At 33.9% G+C, this 11,546-nt stretch overlaps 1 protein-coding gene across 1 annotated transcript in view; it reads right to left on the bottom strand.

Moving 5' to 3' along the window:
- Positions 1-11,546, bottom strand: part of LOC106470392 (microtubule-actin cross-linking factor 1-like) — a 47,019-nt gene that overhangs the window by 16,741 nt on the left and 18,732 nt on the right. The window contains exons 22-34 of the mRNA XM_022398990.1: positions 10,595-10,820; positions 9,917-10,368; positions 9,148-9,249; positions 8,676-8,846; positions 7,845-8,000; positions 6,555-6,755; positions 5,662-5,790; positions 4,959-5,129; positions 4,132-4,287; positions 3,382-3,588; positions 1,626-1,912; positions 1,098-1,257; positions 755-952 (exon numbers count right to left, since the gene is read on the bottom strand). Coding sequence (XP_022254698.1) covers positions 755-952; positions 1,098-1,257; positions 1,626-1,912; positions 3,382-3,588; positions 4,132-4,287; positions 4,959-5,129; positions 5,662-5,790; positions 6,555-6,755; positions 7,845-8,000; positions 8,676-8,846; positions 9,148-9,249; positions 9,917-10,368; positions 10,595-10,820 — 2,616 coding nt within the window. The remainder of the gene's footprint in view (positions 1-754; positions 953-1,097; positions 1,258-1,625; positions 1,913-3,381; positions 3,589-4,131; positions 4,288-4,958; positions 5,130-5,661; positions 5,791-6,554; positions 6,756-7,844; positions 8,001-8,675; positions 8,847-9,147; positions 9,250-9,916; positions 10,369-10,594; positions 10,821-11,546) is intronic.

Below are 11,546 nucleotides of genomic sequence, written 5' to 3'. Positions count from 1 at the left end.
ACCTCAGCTTTATTTCAATGTCTGACACCCATTCCAGGAGTATATGGAATGACCTTTGTAGCTGTTCTGCCTGGTGTGAAAAAAAAAAAAACAACCTTTAAAGTTGATTTTCTTTCGGGGTATTACATATGTGCTCCAGTAACAATATACTCATCAACATGTTAGTAAACTTAAAATAAGACCCAAAACTCGAGCGATTTCAAATAGTTGACTATTCTTGTTCCTGAAGAAAAACAGTCAACTATTCGAAAGTGCTCGAGTTTTGGGTCTTATTTTAAGTTTATTACACTTTATATGCGATCCTTTGTGCTAACTCTTTTATCAAGAGGTTCATCAACATGTTAATTTATTCATAAAACTATGACAGTTTCATTTGTTACTAACAAACATTTCTTAAATATCAAATACAATTCTAACTAATTTATCCTGGTTTATTTCTTGTAGTTAAATGCAGATAGTTCCATATAAACATGAGTATGTTGATGTCTTCGTGACACTCTAGGTTCTAAGCTTTTCTTATACCTACTAGACTATTAGTTTTTGTCTATTACTATACTTCAAAGTTTTGTTACACTAGTTACAATGACATACAAAAATCTATCTAACAAATGAAGTCTTTCTTGATACTTAGTTTGTGAGTTAGTATTTTCACCTATTTAAACAAAACAATACAGCATTTTTTTAAAAAATAAAGCATTTATTGTGAAAATGAAATGAACTTTCTACAAAAATACATAGTATTACTCAAATCTACCTTCTGAAGTGCTTCATTCAGATTTTGTTGTTTCTCGTCGCTTAGCTTAACAAGTTCATTCCACATTAGGTTCAGCTGGTCCACCTGGTTTTCGATGTGCTCTACATCTTCGTGAGTTGCTGTTTGCAAAAGTTCACCAGCAATTCGACGGATAGATTCCAGGTTGTTGGCTCTGTTTTGCAGCTCATCTTGAAATATCTGCGCAAACACAAGCAGAATACAATTATTTCTTAGCTGTTAGTTTTCTTGAAAATGTTAAAAGTTATGGTAAGTCTTTGGTTCAAAATGTATGAAAAACAGGACAAAATATAAGCAGTTGCATTCACAAAGAACTACTACCTACCCTATGTTGATCAACCTGTGTCGTTACCGTATCCAGGTCACCGTGTATCGGTTGCTCTACAGCTAGCGCTCCCTTAGCCCAATCCAACCAGTCAAACAGTGCTATAATGGCATCTTTAAATTGTCCAGAGTGTAAGAGAGCTTCTTCTAGTTGCCTTTGTCTGGTGATGAGATACATTATTAACCAACTTCACAAATCACCCATACCACACGATACTGTTTAAATACTTCAGGGTTTGTTTGTGAAATTAACATCAGTGGCCAATTAATTTTCCAGCTTTGATTAACTGTATTTTATTTCATAGTTATGTTTTATTACAAGCCTAATAGACCACTGTAGATACTAAAACTTACATACATTAATTATAACTTCTACAGAATAGTCAAAAAACATTTTGGTAGAATTATTTTTGTTGTTAATTTTTGAAACATAATTACACATAAAATGTCACATATATATATGTTACCAACAGTGATCAAAACATTATTTAATACAAAAAAAATTCAAAGTAGAAATAACTTCACTAACCTGTCAACAGATTTGTTACACACACAATTCCATTTGTTCTTTAACTTGTCAATCATCTCTTGAAGACTGGGAATGTCAGATTTGGGACAACGATCTTTCAGGATGCGACCAATTTTCATGGTGGTATCGTACTTGGATTGTTGGGCACCAAATTCTCGTTGGGACTCCTTGTGTGTGTTTAGTAGCTGTTTGACCTTATCTGGATCTTTATCAATGTGGGTAAAGCTGTCCAGAGTTCTTTCTGCCTCTTCCAACCACAAGAACAGTTCATTCCATGTATCGTAAAACTGTAACGTTACAATTAGAACTTGTTGGTAGTGTGCTAAACGTGAAAACATCACGACCTTCAGTTTCAATATAAAGATATTAATTATTTATACTACCAGCGTCAGAGTTCTGAGGAACGTTTCTTTGACTTTTAATGAAATTAAAGAGGTAATGATAAGCATGCTCGAGTCATAACGGAATACATCTGAATACTGTTCTGGCACTTTAAGAACCTTTTTTTAAAACATTAAATAGAAATCTTTTTACAGCAAACTAGGATAAAACTTCACCCCAAAAACACATAAAAATGTATCAAAGAATATCACTCTCGTGACATTGCCTCGATCTGGGATGTTGCAACAGCAAACTCACAGTCTCTGAGCCCAAAACGGTATTAGGGTATTTTGGTCAATTTTCTCAGTGTGTGTCCAATATTTTACAGTTCGAACTTCCCTGTTATCTCGATAAGCACCAAGTGTGAAAAGGGCAAACATATAGATAAGTAATCCTGTTCTTTTAAAATAACTAATACACACCACTGGTGAAACAAATGGTAACCATATTTGTACTGTATATTTTTCTTTATTTTGCTCTGTTACACCTGAAGTACATTGGGTTTATTATTATTTACGCCCTTCTAGCACACACCTACAGCACAGTATGATCAGTTTATCCAATGTCATTGGTTTTAAAAAAAATTTATTTTTAGTTTTAATTAACTAAAAGAACAATGGTAGAGGTACGTTGTATTTATTCAATTTTTAACTATTGTTGAAATGATACAGTGCATTCTGGCACTTTTTATGGGAGGGGACTCGGTGTTTTAATTATCTATTGAAATACATTTGTTACTAATATAGCAGTGGTGTTAGATTTCAACTAAAGAAACTTGATTTTAAAAATAAGAAAGTTCAAATATACATGTTGTTCGAGTATGAATACATCTCGTTAAACCAACATTACTGTCTCATGAATGAACAATAACTTCTCCTGATCAAAGTTAGTAATAATAAAAAAATTGAAACAAAGTAAAATACTACCTCTATAGCTTCTTTGTATCCATGATCCAACGTTGCTGTCTCATGAATAAACAATAACTTCTCCTGATCAAAGTTAGTAATAATAAAAAATGGAAACAAAGTAAAATACTACCTCTATAGCTTCTTTGTATCCATGATCCAACATTGCTGTCTCATGAATAAACAATAACTCCTCCTGATCAAAGTTAGTAATAATAAAAAATGGAAACAAAGTAAAATACTACCTCTATAGCTTCTTTGTATCCATGATCCAACGTTGCTGTCTCATGAATAAACAATAACTTCTCCTGACCAAAGTTAGTAATAATAAAAAATGGAAACAAAGTAAAATACTACCTCTATAGCTTCTTTGTATCCATGATCCAACGTTGCTGTCTCATGAATAAACAATAACTCCTCCTGATCAAAGTTAGTAATAATAAAAAAATGGAAACAAAGTAAAATAGTACCTCTATAGCTTCTTTGTATCCATGATCCAACATTCTCGTTCTTTCCGCAGCTTTCGACACCACTCGTTCCCAGCGATGTTGTACACTAATAAGCAAGTTCTTAATTAAAATAACATCTTGTTTTTGACTGAAGTACTTTAAGTGTGTACCCTTCTTGTCCAGGTTTATCATCACCTCTCTATGGGACCCCAGATCTTTCTGGAAACTCTGTAACAGATTACAATGTTGAAATAATTCAAAGGTAGCTTAACTTTCAGATTCACGAGTAACTAGAACTCGGAGTGAACACATAAAAACTGAGGCCACAGATAATCTAGCTCCTCTGAATGGTTTAAAAATAGCTGAGCAAACAGTAAAATTAACAATATCTCAAGTTCTCTTTCTTTATATTTTGGAAAACCCGATAAGTTGCGATAGTCCACGATAAACTATGAAAGATTATATCTTTTTTTTTAAACTTTGGAATGAAACAGAAACTACATACAAGTTGGTTAAAATGGTAACATGCTAAGTGAACAGCCACTGGTTTTCAGGTTTTTTTTACAGTTTTGAAAATAGAGATCAAGTTAAAAAGGTACCCTATAAATTTAAGTCTACAGCATTTAAAAGTTATAGAAACAGGAGGAATTTCAAGAAAATAGTGTTAGGTTTATTTCCGTATTCTATAAGCTATCATCAAATGTTCCTAACATTTCTGAGTGAAAAATAAGTATCGAGTAACTATTACTTTATTCCAAACATGTTCCTAACCTTATGGTCTTCGATCTGTTTAACAACACTGTCCATCACTCGACTAACTGGCTTCATGCTGGAGAGATACTTCTCAGCATTTGTCAGCCAGTCAACAAACTCCTGTAGGGCATCATGGAACTGTGTTGCTTCTCGTAATGCTATTTCAAGTTTTATCTGTTTAAAAAAAAAGGTACAAAACATGATTTCTAGCTAAGAAACAAATATACTTAAAACTATCTACAAAAGTTTGGCTAAAGCAGTATAAAGTGAACATAACAACTTTTACAAAACTCTCTTTACAAACTTGTTCCCAAATACTATACTCACAGTTAAAATCAAACAACAGTACCCTACATATTAATGTCAAAAATAACTTCTGATCAAATGTTATTTAATAAGACAAATCATGAGTGAAAAATTTTAAAAATGAAGCTGCATATAAATTAATGAAGCCAAACTTGCACAATAAGCTGACTTGAAAAATTTACCATAATAAATAAACTAAAACTTGTAGTGAATGGTGTGCACTGAATCATTAGTTCTTGATTTGAACAAAAAACCGACAGGATGTTTTATCGTCTACAAGTAGTATTTAAATGGTTGCTTAAAGGATTACTCAAGTTAACCAACACTGAATGATTTTTTTTAAATAAAAAATAACACAGTGAAAATGAACACTTTGTCACAAATTCAAATTTATATCTAGTTTTACAGATAAAATTTAATGATATGAAATATGACCCCGATAGATAAAAATTCATGTTTGTGAAAAAATAATAATTAAACGCATTCTTCCTCCATTATACTATGTCCAGATCTTCTTTTCACCTAATTCTGATGCTCACCTTTCTGTCGTTCAGTTTGTTAAGAACACTGTCCCATCGTTGTTTTAGAACTTTAACATTATGCTGCAAGTTTACAGCTGAACCTTCCTCCGTCCGTTTCATATAATCTCGACCCTGCTGTAATACTGTCTCAACTTTGTAACGGTTTGTGTCCAGTTCACTGTATAACTCCTACAGAAGGAAATAGTATCAACCAATGAAAACTGTTCCACAACAATATAGATGCTTAACATAAGATAATATATTACTTGGATACTTTTGGTGTCTATAAGTGTGTACTTTCTTAAAGAACTTGATGGATCAGATCAGTAATTAGTAGAAAACAATGAAAACTGTTCCACAACAATATAGATGCTTAACATAAGATATTATATTACTTGGATACTTCTGGTGTCTATAAGTGTGTACTTTCTTAAAGAACTTGATGGATCAGATCAGTAATTAGTAGAAAACAATGAAAACTGTTCCACAACAATATAGATGCTTAACATAAGATATTATATTACTTGGATACTTCTGGTGTCTATAAGTGTGTACTTTCTTAAAGAACTTGATGGATCAGATCAGTAATTAGTAGAAAAGTGTTTATTATAACAATCTTTTAAACCACTGACTTAGGTAAATTGTACAGAAAAGGAACTAAAAATTGTAATTTAATGAAACATTAAAATTAAATATGAAAATCATTTCGAAATGTACTCACCATAAACCGATTAAGTTGTTCTCGGGCAGTTTCTGGTAAACCACCAACTGGTTTAGAAGTAGCCAACTGACAGTCCACATCACTAAGCCACAAGAGAAGGTCTTGAATTTCTTGATTAAATGATACAGCCTGGTGAAAATTAAACATATTGTAACTTGCCACCACAAGCTCCAAACTATGAATATAACAACTAACTATAAACTCGCAACCATTAGTGTAACGCAACTTACAATGTATCAGATGTTACCGTATACTCACACCCATCAGTGTAACACAACTTACAATGTATCAGATGTTACTGTATACTCACACCCATCAGTGTAACATAACTTACAATGTTACAGTTACTGTATACTCACATCCATCAGTGTAACACAACTTACAATGTATCAGATGTTACTGTATACTCACACCCATCAGTGTAACATAACTTACAATGTAACAGTTACTGTATACTCACACCCATCAGTGTAACACAACTTACAATGTAACAGTTACTGTATACTCACACCCATCAGTGTAACATAACTTACAATGTTACAGTTACTGTATACTCACACCCATCAGTGTAACACAACTTACAATGTATCGGATGTTACTGTATACTCACACCCATCAGTGTAACATAACTTACAATGTAACAGTTACTGTATACTCACACCCATCAGTGTAACACAACTAACAATGTAACAGATATTACGCGTAACACAACTTACAGTGTATCAGATGTTACTGTATACTCACACAACTTACAATGTAACAGATATTACGCGTAACACAACTTACAGTGTATCAGATGTTACTGTATACTCACACCCATCAGTGTAACACAACTAACAATGTAACAGATATTACGTGTAACACAACTTACAGTATAACAGATGTTACATTACCTCTTTACGTGCTGTTTCAAGTTCTCTCTGTTGTTCAACAGCTTTATCTTGTAGTTGCTGCCACCTAGTGTTCAAATCATTCATCTTCTTTTGTGTGGCATTGGCATCTTCAGAACCTTGATCTATATCAACCAGTTGGTGGCCTACACGGTTAATGGTGTCTATGCTTATTTGGTGAGCATGAATATCGTTGACTAGAACCTGGAATGATTGGTAAATACATTGTTGTGATTTTTTTATTTTTGAATAAGTTACTTCAGATTATTTAGTAAAAAAGAATAACAGAAAATCCAGTCCACTTAATGATAACTGAAACATTTTATTTCTTCAACTTCAGTGTTTATTATAACTATCTTTCACCGATAGGCTTAATGTTACAACATTACTATATCTAACAGAAATTCCATTTATCTGGTAATTCTGTTTCTTTATCAAATTTACAGCTTAAGGCACTGAACTAACTGACTAATTCATGCACTGATTACACATTAAATAACTAATGATCTCACTCAGTAATTCAAACTAGCTTAACTTACTTTATTATATGTGACTCAGATTGTTTTCAAAACTATCAAGAAGGTTCTAGTCCATAAGGACTATCAATTAAATTAAATTTCCTTCTGGCTGAACAAGAATACAAGTCTCTTTAATTGTCTAGATTAAAAACATAGCCTACAACTATTTTAAGACAGCTTTATTTTTCTAACAGGATGTTGGAGTTTTGAATGGGTTGCCTTCAGATGTAGTGGAAGCAGTCAATTTAAGGGAAGGCTTGATAAATATTTGAATGGCAAGAGCCGACTGCGAGTTTTGTAATAGTTTAGTTTAGTGGATGAGACAGACCAGATAGACTAACAGATCTCTTGTTGTCCAGTTTTATGTTAATAAAAATATATACATTTGTTAAACAAGAACTTATAGGTCAACAAGTTATAAATGTTGACCAACAAAAGCTTCCCTTACCTCATACCAAAACAACAACAACAAAAAAGAGAGAGAGAAACACTTGATAAGCTCTGATTCTCCACAGATTAAGAGAGAGAAACACTTGATAAACTCTGATTCTCCACAGATTAAGAGAGAGAAACACTTGATAAGCTCTGATTCTCCACAGATTAAGAGAGAGAAACACTTGATAACTCTGATTCTCCACAGATTAAGAGAGAGAAACACTTGATAAACTCTGATTCTCCACAGATTAAGATTTATACTGCAGTATGTAAATATATATTTTAATACATCACTTTTAACAATAATAATCGTACACAGCAAGTAGATAAGCACATTTACCTTATGTTTGGCTAGTTCCACCTCAATGACTTGAGGATCACCGGCAACTAGTTTACGGTCAGTTAGTGTCTTTTCGGTCCTCGTGATCCAGGATAAGAGTTCATCCAGGGCAAGCTGGAACTGACCAAGCTTGAGGATAGCATTTTCTAGTGATTGCTGTGAGGGTGAATCAGACATTCCGTTACATGTAAGTCACAGTTGCGAGTGTAAAGCCTTATGTGTTGGCTGTCGGTCTAATAAAGGATGTATCAGCTCAATACACAAATGTATCAAATCACTTACAAAGACTTCAATCCTCTCAAAACATATACCTTTCAAAAAAGATGTATTATTCAAATAAAAAGCTGAGTAAAAGCTACAGAAACTATTTGAAGGATGAATAATACTGATCATACAACTTTTTAAATTTATACACTCTCACTAATTGTTAGATTTAGCTAGTGTGAGGCAGCAGGGTAATCAAACAGTTTGTAGTTAGGCACAAAGCTACACGATAGACTATCTGTTCTCTGCCCACCACGAGTGTCGAAACCCAGTTTCTAGTGTTGTAAGTCCGCAGACATACAGCTGTGCCACTGGGGGGCATGAGGGTAATCAGTCCACATTGTGTGCTAGAAGGAGCTTTACGGGGCCGTGACCCTCACTAAATAAATGTTTTAATATTAAGGTTCTAATTAGATACTCCTTATTTAAAGAACTTCACAGTGAGATATCTGAAATGTTTGTGTGGGAAATTTACTAACAAGTTAATAAAACTGTAATTATAAGCATGAAAATTATTAACAATTGGAGTTTGTCATCTAATAAATAGAAGTTTATACGAAAAATTACCTGTCGTTCTACAATGCCCTTAAGTAATTCATCCCAGCGACGATTTATATCTGCTAATGGTTCTCGTATGGAGAGGGCTTGATGAGGTGATGTTCGTTCCATCAGATCTTGAGCTTGTCGATTCAACCCTTCGACTTCAACCATGTGCGGGTCAACTTCATTTTTAAATTCCTGTTACAACAGAAAAGAATCTGTAAATTTATACACTACGTACATACATACAGTTTCGGAGAGTAAACTTAAGTTAGCAAGCACATAAAAAATTAGCTTGATTTTTATTTGACCTTTCAGCTCCTGTTCGTAAACTATATAATCATTACACGAAAGCTATATTACTTATCAATATAAACATTTCTTACAGAGCTCTGTCATTACTGAAAATAGCTTTAGCTGCTGGTTTATCACTAAAACATATCAAACAGAACTGCATAATACCTAATTTCTATTTATATATTTCAATAATTATACTAACTTCAAGCTGTTTAACTTGAGCCTTTACGGAGTCGATGTCAGACCCCACTGGACCAAGACTGCCAAATTTTTCTTCTGCACTGTCTAGAAACTCCAGCAAACTCTACGGAAAACAAAGAAAATACATTTTCAACAAAAACACTTTGTTCTTGAATACCATTCTTTATATAGCAGTAACTGCTCCAAAGACCCATTAACAACAAAACTTGAAACCTCAAATGGTCAAAAATCAAATCAAATAACTAAATTCTGTTTAGTCATCAATAAAAATTAGATTTAATTAGTGCTCTTGATATAACAGCAAGACATTTAAATAAAAGTATTCATAGTCGACTAGCGTTTTCATTTGTTTTCGATTAATTTTTTCATTAAAATTAGTTTTGTCTAATGTTAAATCAGAAAAACTTCCAAATGGAATAACCTGAAGTTTAATAACATATGCTTATCATTACATGCCATAAACACCAGATAAGCACAGGATCTGTGAAAATAGAATTGTACACAGATTTTTATTTTATATTAATACTACTATTCAAGCTACACATTTTTTAGTCTGTATAACAAAATTCTTTGTAGGAAAAAAAAAGAAAATATTATTTTCAACAACATCAATAAGGTATTAAACCAAAGTATAACCATTAAAACGACAAAACCTAAGACTGACTACCAAATACAACAAATTACTTCTTCTGATCTATAATAAAACAAACCCTGTTACACCTCCACGATGCATGCACGAATCTTTAGGAGTGAAAGAAAATCAAACGAACCTGTAGGGTAAAATGGAAGTTCATAGCCTTCTCCATGGCATCTACTAAGTTCTGTTCTCTCCTGGCATACAGGGTCGTGACATTCTCCCAGGCTGAGTCCAGATCTTCGATGTGTTTCTTGACTTCTGGTTTGTCTGGCTCTCCACACAGTTGCATCAGGTCCTGACCAGCCTGTCTACACTGGTCCACTTCTGGCCTTGTTTGGTCGATTTCCTGCTTGATCTCCTGGAGTGCATCCTGTTGCTCCTGTATGGCACTAGGCTCAATGGCTGGAGGCTCCTGAGCATTTAGGTTTTCTTGAAGCTCTTTTAAGGCTTTCATCACGGCATTAAGCTCGTTCCAGAACTTCTCGGCTACGGTCAAAGCATCTTCTAAGTTGCGGCCTCGATTTTTAGAGGATTTCTGGATCTTCTCCCACAGGTCAGTCAGTCGATCTAGTTTCTGACGAATATCTGAAATGCAACAAAACTACAGAATGACCATCTGTTTTTTATTTACTTTTTTTTTCACAAAACACAGTTTTATATTTAAATATGTAAATATCTCATTTACTTTACAGATATGTTTAAAGTAATCTTTACTATAAAAACAATTATGTGTTTAGAAAAAATAGAAAACCTTAAAAATTTTTTTCCCCAACATACAACTAAATAAAGTTACAATAATATCTTAGCTAACCTTCTACTGCAGGTTGGTCAGTGCCAGCTTTTGTGATAACATCATCAGCAGCCCTCTTAACAGCCTCCAGGGCTGTAGAACGTTTGGTCAAGACGTCGAGGACGTTCTTGTTGTCCATGATCTGTTCCTCAATCCGTTCTGGATGAGCAGAAACGGGCTCAGAATTGCTCATCTGTTCAACGCTGCTGTGAAGTGCTTGTAACATACCATCCAACTTGTCTGTAAACTAAGAGATACACGCTATATAAGTTTCAATACCATATCTAGCAGTAGGTACAACTTAATGAAGTGCTTGTAACATACCATCCAACTTGTCTGTAAACTAGAGATACACGCTATATAAGTTTCAGTACCATAGCTAGCAGTAGGTACAACTTAATGGATATGAACAAATAAGTAAATGTGGAAAATATTTAAAGATGCCCTAAACGAAAAAAATCAGTGAAATAAAGATCTTTCTTGGCCTTAACATGTTTATCAATGTAGCTTAGAGTGAAATTAAAAAAACATGGTTTCAGTCACAGGCAACGTCACAGATGAGATAGTTGCCCTACCACTTATTTTTTCTGCAGGATACAGTTTAAACTAAGTGATGTCACAGGATGGACAAGGGGAACCAGTTGCTCCACTACGCTATTTTCTCTGCAGGATACAGTTTACACTAGGTGATGTCACGGGATGGATAAAGGGAACAGTTGCTCCACTACGTTATTTTCTCTGCATGATACAGTTTACACTAGGTGATGTCACAAGATGGATAAAGGGAACAGTTGCTCCACTACGTTATTTTCTCTGCAGGATACAGTTTAAACTAGGTGATGTCACAGGATGGATAAGGGGAACAGTTGCTCCACTACGTTTTTCTCTCTGCATGATACAGTTTACACTAGGTGATGTCACAAGATGGATAAAGGGAACAGTTGCTCCACTACGTTTTTCTCTCTGCATGATA

Source organism: Limulus polyphemus, unplaced genomic scaffold, assembly GCF_000517525.1.
Source record: "Limulus polyphemus unplaced genomic scaffold, Limulus_polyphemus-2.1.2 Scaffold3980, whole genome shotgun sequence".
Taxonomy (NCBI): domain Eukaryota; kingdom Metazoa; phylum Arthropoda; class Merostomata; order Xiphosura; family Limulidae; genus Limulus; species Limulus polyphemus.
Note: the sequence above shows the minus strand (reverse complement) of the source record. Positions and strands in the feature narration are given on the sequence as shown.